General features: G+C 34.9%; 1 protein-coding gene across 2 annotated transcripts in view; it reads right to left on the reverse strand.

Annotated features, from left to right (window-relative positions):
• Positions 1 to 14472, reverse strand: part of Tasp1 (taspase, threonine aspartase, 1) — a 235351-nt gene that overhangs the window by 167269 nt on the left and 53610 nt on the right. For both annotated transcript variants that reach the window (XR_001233252.1, XM_005380885.2), the window contains exons 7-8: positions 10148 to 10227; positions 1465 to 1571 (exon numbers count right to left, since the gene is read on the reverse strand). Coding sequence is in view for 1 of the 2 variants with exons in the window: in XM_005380885.2 (XP_005380942.1) it covers positions 1465 to 1571; positions 10148 to 10227 (187 nt within the window). In the remaining variant the exon portion in view is untranslated. The remainder of the gene's footprint in view (positions 1 to 1464; positions 1572 to 10147; positions 10228 to 14472) is intronic.

Below are 14472 nucleotides of genomic sequence, written 5' to 3' on the forward strand. Positions count from 1 at the left end.
TTTAACAAATATTGTGCACAACCTTTAAGACATCGATGTTTGGATCAAAACAAGACCCAGCTTATTTTCTGCTTGCTGTAAATTAAGCAAATATGCTATAATAAAAACAAAATGAAGGGGAAAAAAAGTAACAGGAATGAACCAGTGCGACAATGTCTCAAAAACATTTTGTGAAAGAAGTAAACAGTATCTATACAATTCCATTCACACAGTTTAGAACAATACAAAACATCTATAAAAATTAGAACAGTGGGTACCTGTAGAAGTTAGGAAGGAAACACAAAAGAACTAGAAGTGTTCTATGTCTTGACATGTCTTTGAGTTATACAGGTATACACATGTATAAACTTGATGAAACTGTTCAATGAATGCACAAGCTTTATCATAATTTTCCTAAAAAGCTAAAGTCCTAAATTTGTTCACCCAAACATCATATCAAATACAGAAACCCAAGAAATAGTTCTACTTATTAATTTGTTCAACTGTCTCCTAAACTCCTATTCCTCTATAGCAGAAAAATAAAAAAACTTAGACCAAATTGTTTATCTAATGTGAAATAAGAGAAAATATCTATTATTGTGACAGATGATTTATTATGCATTTACACACAGATAAACAATATGTATCTATGACAGAAGCATAGCAGGGCATGGTGGTGCACGCCTGTAATCCCAGCACTCGAGAGGCTGAAGCAGGAGAATCATTGCAAGTTTGAGGCCAGCTTGGGCTACAGAGTGAGTTCAAGACCAGCCTGAACTACATAGTGAGACCTTGTCTCAAAAAGATGATAGATAGATAGATAGATAGATAGATAGATAGATAGATAGATAGATACATAGTATGAACATGTATACAAGCCATAATGGAAGGACTAATTCATACCTAATATTAGTGAGATGTTACAGTACATCAAATCACCTTGTCACCTGAGACACTCATCACAAACTGGTGTTAATAAGCCCTCAAGCATAGGCTGAACAACACTATAATTTTCAACTTCTTCCTACCCTCAAAAGCACCTAAGAAATACCACACATGACCTCTTGATAATACACTAATATATGACATGCAAACAAAAAAATGTATCAAAAAAACAGAACAGAAGCTGGGTGAGGTGACATACACCTATAATCCCAGCAGTCTGGGAGGCTGAAGCAAGAGGACCACAGGTGGAAGCCCAGCCTAGGCGACTTACTGAGACCCTGCCTCAAAATAAAAAATAAAATGGACTGGAGATATAGCACAATGTGAAGGCCCTGGGTTCAATCCTCAGTACTAAAAAAAGTAAATAAATAAAATAAAAATAATTTCATTTTTTTAACATAACTACTAGAAAGCTTAAAAGTACATTTGTGCCACGCATTAAGTTTCTACTAGACAGCCCTGTTGTAAACCCTCTACATCCAAATGCGGGTTAGCAATACCGTTTTTATACATCAATTTTTCTTTCAGAAACCTCCTGACCTTTTCACTTGATTGTCTTCTTTTCTTCAGTTGAATAAAATCTGTTTCCACCCTTTCAGCCAGCTCTAGTTTCCTCTTGTTTCTTTTAAATGCAGCTAAACTGAATCCTATAAAAGAAACATTAAAAATAACATTTGAGAATTACCAGGGCAAAGGGACAAATCCCGGACAAAATCCCTAAGAATGTTGAACTAAAGGCTTAAAAAACAAAAGGATTTTTAATGTACCCTGATATAGTAGGAGAGGAAGATGAATAACCTAGGGTCAAAAGAATTATGAAAATGACCAAAACCAGAAAGATGAGTGAATCCAGAAGGTAAATGCTACCCAGGGGCTGACTCATGTCACCTCCAGCCCTGGTTTTGTAGATCTCTATACACAGGGGACAAGAATTAAAACTTAGAGAAAATGGAGCATTAAAAGTACACTGGAGATATCTACAAAGAAAGGCAGGAATCCCAAACAATATATGCAGTAAAAGGAAAAACAAGAGAAGCCACCATGAAATACGAAACACAAAAGTTGCATGTCTCGGCCTTGGTTCCAGATGTAAGGGAGAAGAGGTCTCCCTGAGAAATTCGTCATTAAGGAGGGCATGTGATCTGTGTGACCTGAGGGGAAAAGCTGATCTCGGTGTGGCAGTGCTTAAAAGGCCACCACATACAAACACAATACTCCCTGAAAAAACATTAGCAAGTGTTTTTGACTTAGCAAGACCTCACAGAATTCCCATGCTTTGATCAACAATAGTTTAAAAAGTTTACTTCAGCAAACATATGAAAAATAAGCCAACAAGAATAAAAATGTCAGCCAAATATCAGAAAATAGTACCTAACTTGCAAATACCTTAGATACTATGATAACCAGATGTTATAGCTTGTGTCTACATGTCCCCCCAAAGCCCCATGCAGTCACAGATGGGGCTTTTCAGAAGTGGCTGGATCTAGAGTGTATGACACTGGGATTGATTTGAGGTGCAATGTTTGGACTAAGGGTTCTAGAATTAAGAATGTGAGTGCTACCTGTCCTAAGTACCACGGATAAGATAAAAGGGGCAAAAAGAGGCTTGTTGTTTGTCTCTGGCTTGCTTTTGCTGTCTTCCGCCTGCCATGAACTGTTCTTCTCTGCAAGCCTCTCCGCCATCCAAGCGCTGGAGCCAGCTGATTATGGACTGAAACCTCTACAAACTGTGAGATAAATAAACTTTTCTTTCTTTAACTTTGGGTGCCAGGTATTTTGTCCTAGCAATGAGAAAAATCTAAGATATGAGAGAAAAAATATAAGATATGAGAAATAAAAGGAAGATACTGGAAAGTACTGGTAGGGAACAAAAGATTTTGATAAAATGACCAGGCAGGTTTGAAGAGGCAAACAGTCTTCAAATTATGACTACAAAATATTATGCTATATAAAATACTATACTGTTATAACTATGGGATATTACATTTTATATAATTATTATATATTATATAATGTTCTGTAATTATATAAAATATAGATTACCTTCAATAATCATATCTATCAAAAATTTTAAGCTTGATATACACATTTTAATACCCACTAAGAAGAGAAGTTATAAAACAGAATATGACACTCAAAGAGGTTGTTTCCTTATAACAGCAGGCTAAATTGTTTGGAGTAATTCTCCTTCTGAATGTTAAACTGGTGCATAAAATATGAAAAAAACTACCTTTAAAGTACTAAAAACCTTACATAAAATATCCAGCTAAATTCTGGGGCAGGTGGGGCTTAAACCAAGGACTGAAGCTATTGTACTATGAGCATTTGCCAACACTGCCACATTTGTGTCCCATTAAATACCAAGGAGAAGTAAAGCAGAACTAGCTATCCTTATACTAGATAAAAATAGTCTTTTAAGTCAAAATCCATTTTAAAAAAAAGAAAAAGAAAAGAAATAAAGATTGACAGAAAGACATAAGAAAATGAAAAAATACAATGAAAAATGATCAATTCAGCAACAGGACATTACAACTGTAAATTCACAGTCACCCAATACTAGAGCAACTGAATATATAAAGCAAATAATATCTAAAGAGAGAAAATACAATAATAGTTGGGGACTTCAAGACCCCACTTTCAACAATGGACTGATCCTCCACGGAGAAAAATCAACAAAAAAAAAAAATATCACTGGAGTTAACTTACACTATAGACAAAATGAAGCTAAAGGCATCCACAGATCAAAGGCATCTAACAGCTGTTGAACACACACACTTATCAGCACATGGAACATTCTCTAGAGCATACATTGGGCTGGAAAATAACTCTCAAAAATTTTAAGAAAACTGAAATTAAAAAAACAGACTAAAGGGCCAGGGATACAGCCCAGCAGCACAAGTGCTTGCCTGGCAAAAGCAAAGTCCTGAGTTCAATTTCTACTACCAAAAAAAAATTTAAAAATAAAAAGTAAAAAAATAAAAAAAATAAAAAAGACAAACATGTCATGTATGTTTCTCATTACAAAAACAAAATTGGAAAGCAAAGCAAAAACAAGAGACACAATGGAATATAAACAAATATATGAAAATTGAACAGCATGAACCTTAACAAATGATCACTAAAGAAATTAAAAGGGAAATAAAAAAAATTTTAATCAAATGAAAATGCTACATATCAAAGCCTACGTCATACTGAAAAAATACTAAGAAGTTTATAGCAATAAATTTGCATATTAAAGATTTTGAATAAACAAAATAATAGTCTACCTCCAAGAGCTAGAAAAGCACAAACAAATCAAACTCAGAATTATTAAAATGAAAAGAATAATAAAGAGCAGAATTAAATGAAACAGAGACTAAAAATAAATCACAAGTGATCAATGAAATGAAAATTTAGTTTTATGAAAAGGTAAATAAAATCAATAACCTTTTAGCTTGACTAACAAAGAAAAAAAAATTTAGTCATTGAGGGAAACATGGCCTATCTATATTATTTCTTGCACCTTAATAAGAATTTAGAATTATCTCAAAACAAAAAATACATACCCTTGCAATGTTTTTCCTAAACAGATCATATGTATGTGCACACACATCAAAAATAAAAAGAAATAAAAGATATCCTGGCTGGAAAAAATAACATAAGACAGTATCAAATATATAACTGAAATCCCAGAAATTGATGATGGACAGCATGGGGCACAGAACACAGTATCTGAAGAAATTTTTCCAAGTTTGATTTTAAAACACTAATTACAGATCCAGAAAACACAACATAAATTATTATCCACTACACCACACCTAGGCACGTCACAGTTCAACTGCTGAAAACCAAAGATTTTGTGTGTGTGTGTGTGTGTGTGTGTGTGTGTGTGTGTGTGTCTGCATCTGTGAGGAGTAGGAGCAGTAGGAGTAGCAGTAATACTAATAGTAGTAGGGAGTGAACCCAAGGCCTCTGTACTGAGAAAAATATTCTTAAAAGCAGTCAGTCATTACATACAGGGAAGCAAAGATAAGGACAAAGGTTGACTTCCGTAAGCAACAGTGGAATCCCAACACCTTAAAAGTGCTAACAGAACATAATGGAATATTACTGAGGCATAAAAAGGAAAAATTTTTGATACGTACTACAACAACATGGATGAACCTTGAAGACATTATGCCAAACAAAATAAGCTAGACACAAAAGGAAAAATATTACATGATTCCAATTATAAGATACCTAGAATAGGCAAATTTATACAGACAGAAAGTGAAATAGAGATCAGCAGGGACGAACAGAGAAGAATAGGTAGTTACTGTTCAAAGTTCTATTTGGGATAATGAAAAAGGTGTGGAAATGGATAGTGGTTATGGCTACACAACACTAAATACGAGGTGAGACTGCAAAATGTGTTGTTTAAATTTTTTTAAATTGCCACAATAACAGATACATTGTCATTCATCTCCCTCAAAATACTCTTTAGTTGTGCTTTCGTGGCTGCCTCAGTGTCACGAATCAATTCACACTGTTTATGCTTCATGGTCATTTCGACTTTGGGTAAGAGATGAAAATTGCACAGTACCAGATAATAAGGTGAATGAGGACACATCAGAATGCCTTCATAAACTGCCTTTCCCTTAGATAGCACTCAGCAGTAGTACTTACTATATTTTTTAATCACACCACATACAGAAACTCAGGAAAGAGGACTCCCAGAACTGCTTCAGAAAGTGGCAAGAATGATGAGATAGGCATGTTCAACCAGAGGGGGAATTAATGGCAATATGTCTTTTATTATAGTATTTATTTTAATTTAGACATTCACTATGTATTTTGATCACATCATGTACTTAGTATGACTCAGTGGTACACTTAAGAATGGTTAAAATTGTAAATCTTTTTCAATATACACTTTATCACAATAAAAAATGTTGAAAAAGTGCTAACAGAAAAATATCTACCATCCTTGACATCTACATAAAAGAAAAACTGTATTTTAAAAGCAAAGGAAAAATGAAAATTTTTCCAAGAATGAAAAGAGAGTTTTTACCAGCACACCCAACACCATCAGAAATGTTAAAATAGGGGCTGGGGATTTAGCTTAGCGGCAAAAGCGCCTGCCTGGCAAGCACAAGGTCGTGAGTTCGGTTCCCGGTACCGGAGAAAAACAAAAACAAAAAAAAACAACAACAAAAAAAAGAAATGTTAAAATAAGTTCCAGGCTGAAAGGAATGGTGTGACTTAGAAATTCAAATCTAACGAATTACTGAATATGTGTGAAAATATTTAACATGTCACTAGTTTATTTAGAACCAATATTATAAGGACTTCTAAAACCTTTTGGAAGATTCAAGAAAGTTAAAAACCTAAAAATTGGGGCTGGGGATTTAGCTCAGTGGCACAGCACCTGCCTGGTAAGTGCAAGGTCGCGAGTTCGATTCCTGATACTGGGAGAAAAACAAAAAAAATTTAAAAACCTAAAACTTATGCCCCTCAAAAAGGTTACCTGGTAATAAAACATATCGTTAATGAATACCAAGACACAATCCAATTTATACTGAAGATAACGTGAGTGGCCAAATACAGGATATTTGTTTTATTTTTAAAACTTGCATAATACCTGCAATTTCTCTTTTCAGATTCACTGAGTCAATGTTATTCCTTTTCCAAAAACTACATTCACGTATCCCTTAAACTTCAGATATTTTACTTATTCAGGGAATGATTCTTGCTGGTTGGTTATTTAAGCTATAAGTAATGGATGGTATATCATGTTCTTCTTGTTATGAACATAAAAGATTAATGTGCAGTCAAAACTTTGTACTCCTACAGTAACAGCCATTTTATAACACCTTTTTATACAAATATGCTTAACAAAAAATTAGCAGACTAAGCTGGGCATGATAGCGCATGTCTATAATCTAGTTTAGCTCTGAAAGTCAGGTTTGGGCTGAAAACAGAAGACCTGGGAGAAACTAACAGTAAGAAACAGCTATTCCCACATCCTCTCCTCATGTTTATAGACGAACACATGAGGTTTACTCTTTAGAGACTATTCCAGATGGGCCTCAAACTAGTTAAGGACATCAGCCACTGCTGGGGCCAGGTAGCAAGTGCTCTACTAAACACAGATGTTTACATAAAAGTCTGAAAAAATAAAGATCAGACCTCCAACCCTTTCCTCCTTCAAACCACCAGCCACTGCCCCACCAGAGCTGGGGAAACAGACAGGTTTTGTTGGATGACACGTAAAAGATTCCCCCAAGAAAAACCCCAGTCACACAACTCACCTGTTCTGGTTTGTGTCTGCACGTTCCCCCCAAATCCTCTTGCAGTCATGGGGCAGGCTTTTAGAGTTTTGATTGACTGGGTGTGAGCATTAGAATAGGCAAATAGTTGAATAGATTCAAGAGAGTTAAAAATCTAAAAATTATGCCCCTCAAAAAGGTTACCAGGTAATAAAGCATATCATTAATGAATACCAAGACACAATCCAATTTTTACTGAAGATAAGGTGAGTGGCCAAATACAGGATATTTGTTTTATTTTTAAAACTTGCATAATACCTGCAATTTCTCTTTTCAGATTCACTGAGTCAATGCTATTCCTTTTCCAAAAACTACATTCATGTATCCCTTAACCTTCAGATATTTTACTTATTCAGGGAATGATTCTTGCTGGTTGGTCATTTAAGCTATAAGTAATATACAGCATATTATGTTCTTCCTGTTATGAACATAAAAGATTAATGTATAGTAATCTGCCCCTATCTGCATAGTATTAAATTCAATACTATTGAATTAAATTATTAAATTACTAGTATTGAATTAAATTAAATTACTAGTATTATTAAATTCAATTACTATCATACATGCCCCTAATGTATCGTATCTGCCCCTATCCCTGGGGCAGACAGTTTGCATATGTAAGGGAAAGGGGCTTGCTCTTCCCGCCTCTGCTCCTCCATGAACATCTGCCCTCTGCCTTGTAGTCAGCCAAGTATGGACTGAAACCTCCACAAACTGTAAACTAAATGAACTTTTCCTTCCTTCATTTTAGATGTCAGGTATTTTGTCTCAGCAAAGACAGAAAAGTAACCAAGAAACTCCGTTGAGGTCAATAAGACCTGCACTCCCACACAAAGCTTGATAACAGCTCTTAAATTCCTCACTCATGAATATAAAAACCCAGGGCCACTAGACAGCTGAAAAACTCTGCAACTTGTATTAGAATCCACAACAAATGAAAAAAAAAGTAAAAGAAAGTAGAATCAGTAGATAAGAACAAACAGCAAGCCATAGTACCCTAAGGTGGATAAGCAAAAATACTGCATTCTTGAAATAAAAACAGAATATTTAAAATATAATGATCAGAGGTGGAGCTCTAGAAATCTAAAATATATAAATGAAAATTATAAATTCATCAAAAATGGATGGTTTTGGAGATAAAATAGAAAAAACTCAGGAAGCAGGGCATAAGATAGAGGGTTTAGAAAGGAAAAAAATATTTGAAAAAGATACAGAAGACTGAACCACAAGAACTAATATTTATTAATAGAACATTTAAAGCAGAAAAAATAATAGAGAAAGAAATCATTCCACAAACTGTTTAATTTCCCTAAAACTAAAGCACATGGATTTCCAAACTGAAAATGCAAAATGAATACTCAGCATTAAGAATGAAAAGAAACAAACCATCCCAACATGTTTCGATGCAATAACCAAAGCATGGAAATTAAGAGCTTCCTTCCAGAGACAAAATATAGCACAAGAACTAGGAGACTTGCATAACAGCAAGTCTAGAAACCAGATGATAAGAGAAAAATTTCTTCTAAAACCTAAGAGAAAATGATTTCCAGTCTCACATGGAAGTAAAACAAGAAAGAAAAGCATGAGATACAGGAACAGAACCTGATACTGGAGAGACCCAAATGGAATCCCAAGGTGAAGCAAGGTGAAGTCCAGAGCTGACTACAGATCTAATAAGACTGGACGTGAAAGTGCCAGGTAGCAGCATCTCCCTGCGAAAAAGTGACAAGTAGGGCTGGGGATTTAGCTCAGCGGCAAAAGCGCCTGCCTGGCAAGCGCAAGGTCGTGAGTTCGGTTCCCGGTACCGGAGAAAAACCAAAAAAAAAAAAAAAAGAAAAAGTGACAAGTGGCAGATGACTGGATTTGCTTACCTGATGTATGAGCTCCAAAGTGACTCCACTGGAGAGATTGTAAGACAAAATGAATGATGGGGACTACGAGCACTAAGAATTCTCCTACTCTTTCACTGGCGCTCACACAGTTCTCTTCCACTTTTTTCAAAACCGTTACTAAATTCAATCACTATCATACATGAGTATTCAGAACAATTTGTAGTTACTTTGTAATGCTTCATTGTAAGAACATATGATAACTTACTTCCTTTGTTGGACATAGGATTTTTTCAAAGATTTTTAAAATTGAAATAATGCTCACTAAGCACCCTTCTACACTAATTTTGGTCTATACATTCCATGACAGCTTCGTAGCTGCAGAATAAGTTTAAGAGTCTTGACTTACACTACCTTAGCAGTCACCCAAAATCTCTTCTGCCAAGTCACATTTATTTGTAACTACAATGTATTACATTCATTTCAAATACACACTTACCAAGAATAACGTATTTTTAAACTTTCACAAATTAACAGGGAACAAACTTCACATGTATTTGTTTTAATTTGAATCTCTCTACAGTTCTGGTATATCATCTACTCATGAGTTTACACTATTCCTCTATTTATATTTCTGTGATTTTGAATTGGGAACCTTTTTCATACAGATACATATCCTTTTTGTCAGATTTGTAAAATTTTTTCAGTTTAATGTGGCACAGATTTCTTTTTCCTTCCCTTGCTCTTGTACCTAAAAAGTCCTTCCGTAGCTCAAGCACAGTTAAATGTTAACCTATGTTCTCTTCCTCTCTCCCTCTCCCTCTCTCTCTCTTGGGTGGTATTATGGTTTTACCAGTAGTAATTTTTTCACGTAACCCAACAATATCCTTTAGCAATAGCTCTGCAAAACCTATGGGGAAGCCTCAGGAATATAAAGACAGCCTAAAAGTCAAATCACTTTTGACATATCTTTTAACTGTACATATTTCAACATACAGTATGAGCATTCTTCCTTGAGTATCTATGCTATACAGGTCATACGAGAGACAACGCAACACTTCCAGGGATGTATGGTCACACAGCTCAGTTTTTAAAGTTTTTACTCACTTGTAGTCATGATGTTAGGAGGGCAAGAGGGAATTCCATGATCTACTGCCCATCTGTAGGCTCCTTCTCCAACTAAAAAGCTAACAACAGAAAAATTCTTTTTAAAATGCATGTCATCTTCTACATATTCAATAATGTAATACAAGTAATATTGCATGGCAACTGAAAAAAAGTCCTGTACACAGGTATAATCTAGATTTAGCTCAAAATAATAAGATGGCTACATGCTCAAAATTTCTTTCAAATTTTTACTCATTTGCAATAACAACTAAAAGCTGGGAAAAATTAACACAGTAAAAATAGTAGACTTCCTGGTGGAAATTACAAAGATTTGTCCTGAGTCTGAATTTGTTTCAGATCCATCTCAAGAGGTTAGGAATCTGAGATTAAGTGAATGTGTTTTGATTTGGTGTTCTCATCCAGTAGAATGCCTGGATCCACTGAAAATGAGTAGGTACATTTAGAGATGCCCAAACACAATGAGATATCTTAAATTTCTAAGTCTCAATGCAACAAAATGCATACATAGCCTTCAGAATCATTTTACTATGACAACTGAAGTACTTTGGCATGTATCAAAAGTAATTTTTAAATTCTAAACTGAAAGTTTTAATATAAGAAAATGAATAGTAGGCTACTGCTAACTTACTATGAAAGACTCATTTTCAAAGATTTCCAATAGCATGCAGGATATTTCCTATCGCCTAAGGAATTTGACTAAGCAGATAGTAGTAGCGACCATAGCCATCGCTTCATCTTCTTCTGTAGCCAACTTCTTAAAGATCTCAGCCAGCTAGAAATGGATTCCTTGAACTTGTGTCTGCTTGTTAAGTTTCTCATTCTGTACTTTGTTTCTATTCTTCTAATCATTCCAACACTAAAAACTCCAAGTAATACATACTTAAGATTTGATTGTTAGTAAGACCGGTACCAGAATGGCAAAACAAAATCTAATCACTCAGAAACATCCAAATGGTTCCCACAAGAAACTGAACGGTTAATCTCAAAAAACTTCTTTTTTTTCTCATTTTACTTTGACAGTACTGAGGATCAAACCCAGGAATACTCTACCACTGAACACTTCAAGTCCTTTTTTCTAAATTTTTAAACAGGGTCTTCTCACTAAAACTGGCCTAACCTGTCCTCTAACTTGGAAGGCTCCTGCCTCATCCTCCTGAGTAGCTAGGACTGACAGGCATGTACCACTGCATCTGGCCTAATAAAAGTGCAGCACTGAAAAAAGAGGAGAAAGGGCCAATAAAAATAATCATCTTTACTTCTTCAAATCTCTATTTAAAAAAAAAATCTAAAGAATTCTGAGAATAAAAATGTTTTCCCAAATGAAGATCACTGCAAAGAAAAGCTCTCATATGAAGTTCAAATGTTAGAATAACAACAGGACCATATATGTACATTTGAGCTTTTCTAGTGACACTGTTAACACTTTCTTCTCCCAGAAGAACTTGATAAAACAAACATCTCAATGTGAAGATGTAAAAGCGAAACTGAAACAGCAATCTAAACGATCAAAACAAGTTCTGAACTGAAGCCAGTATCCTCAGCACTTCACTGATCATTTTGGGTTCAATCCCAGCATCTAAAATAAGTGGCATTTTGCAATACAGCACCAGCTTCATTTTTTAGTCCACCATTCATAGGTTTTATTCTAAACACAATCAATCTGCAATCTACTATGCAAGTTTTTACATACTTTAGGCATATGAAAAATTCATAGGAAGGTAAATACCTGGATGTCATTTTATGGAAAAGCATTCAAAATATGTGACTTTTACTCTCAGAAAATTATTAGCTAGTAGCTCATCATCATACAAAATATCACATAACTGCTTCTGCCCTCATTTTAGCACAAATGTTTGCTAAAAATTATATTAATGTGTAGGGCAAAAAAAATCACTGTCCACAACATTAAATGCAGTGTCAGTTTACATTTTTCTCAAGCTTCTTTCTGACCCTCTAAGGAGGAACCTTTTAAAGAAGGTCATCATGATCCATTAGAAAATCACAGGGACTTCACAGTATGCCTGGAATCTGCCCACTTCTCCCCAGTCCCATGCTATCGCTGTTGTCTGAGCCATCATCAGAAGATATCCGCGTTGCTGCGACAGCCTTACTGCTTGTATGCTTGCCTTGTCCCCTGTCTACCCCTGTTACAGTCAATTCTCAACATACCAGTCATTACAATCTATGTAAAACAAACCCAATAATGTCATTGTCTCTCAAAACCCCACAACACTTCATCTGAGGACTAGTGTAAACTCTGGCATCTTTAGAAGAAATCTGTAAGCTCCCAAGTGAACACATTCTCCCTCTCTCCCTGTCTCACCTCTTATGCAGCTTGTCTCCCTGTATATTCTATTCTAATACTTTGTAAAACCACAAATACTCCAAGGAGCAGCTGCCTCAAGGACTTCACCTTGACTGCTCTCTCGGTCTGGCTCTTTCTCTGCTTCCCAAATGAAAAATTCCCTCATCTGCACAAATTTTCTTCCTCTGTGAGATCTATTAAAAATGCATCCCACCCTGAAATCATCCTTGCACACTGTGTACATGTGTTGAAATATCACTTCACCTCATTATTATGTTACAATTATTGCATATTAATCATGAATGAAAATTTAAAATAAAATAAAAAGTACAAATGCATCCCAAAACACAGCACTTTTTCCTTACCCAACAATTCCAAACTCCTTCACCCTCTTTTTATATTTTTCCACCTTCTAACATTTTATTATAACTTGTAATTTACATATTCTATTTACTGGTTTATTTTTGTCTCCCTGCTACATCTATTAGCTTTATAAGGGTAATCTTTGCTTTCTTCATCAAGGAATCTCAAATTAGAACAATGCTTAAAGCATACTCAAAAATAAACACTGGCAAGATGCTAAACAAAATCAACTCTCCTATCTTTCCTACCAAGGAAAAGACTAGCATTTTCCTTGTGCTATACTCATTTAAATTCATACTAAAGTAGGTCTACAGTATATAAAACAAAGCAGCAGAACTGCTGAGACCAGCACTGAGATGAGGTGACTGAAACTCTCAATAAATTGAGCTACATGTGTTTTCAGAGCAAAACATGTGGAACGGACCACCTGGGCAAAAATGATGGTCTGAACTACAATGTGATGGATTACAAAAGCTCTTAAGGATCCTCAGGGATCAAATATCAAAATACATTATTCTGAGTCGGGCTTGGTAGTGCACACCTATAATCCCAGCACTCAGGAGGCTGAGGCAAGAGGATCACCATTGACTTTGAGGCCAATCTAGGTTACATAGTGAGTGAATTACTGAGTGAGAATCTCAAAAAACCAAAAATAAATTAATTAATAAATTAAATAAAAACATTCTGTGTGAGAAAGATATACAAGAAAATAATAGCAATTTCTTTGAACTTCAACACATTTCCACTTTACCTCTCACTTCTTTGTACCATAAACACATAAAATTGAAGAAGACAGCTTAGGCTCTTGATCATGTAAAGCTTATAAACATAAAAGTACAAATAAAGTAGAACTTCCTGTATTTGGAAATAATATACAATGAAATTAAATAAGAATGTAACTCTTAAATTTTTCATCATAGAGATTTTCAAAAGTATATTAACTGTTATGGTGTGAAGGTCTGTGTACCTCCTCCAAAAATTTCTAGTTTGAATCCCAACAGCAAGGCACAGGGGAGGCATTTGGGTCATGTCCTCCTATGAATGTGGTTCAAGGCCCCAGCAAGGTCCCTTGCCCTATCTGAGTACACAGCAAGAAGACACAACCCTCACCAAACACTAAACTTTCTTACTCACAAATCTGGGACATGTCAGGCTTCCAACATGTGATAAACAACATTTTGCTGTTTATAATTTACCCAACCTATGGTATTTTGTTATAGCAGTCCAACTGTACTATGACAATAATCATACATAAAATAAGACACTAAACCCCACAGATCTTCACTTTGCTTTAACTACTATTGGTACCTTGCTAATCTCACTCACGTATACCCCTTGCAAGATTATTTTGAAACAAATCCCACATATAACTTCAACTATGAATATCCTAGGATACATCTCCAAAAAATGACTTTAAAAAAAAAAAATAACAATAATTAACACATCCAAAATCTGAATGACAAATCCTTGGAATCAAAAAAATATCCAAACTTCACATTTCCCTGATTGCCTTGTAAGAGACTGCTATTATTATTTGGATTCTTTTAAAGTTTTTTTTAGTGTTTGATTGAAGTATAATCCAACTAAGTCCATACTTTATGATTTTTTTTTTTTTTTTTTTTTTTTTTTTTTTTTT

This window comes from Chinchilla lanigera, unplaced genomic scaffold (assembly GCF_000276665.1).
Source record: "Chinchilla lanigera isolate Chin_1 unplaced genomic scaffold, ChiLan1.0 scaffold00014, whole genome shotgun sequence".
NCBI lineage: Eukaryota > Metazoa > Chordata > Mammalia > Rodentia > Chinchillidae > Chinchilla > Chinchilla lanigera.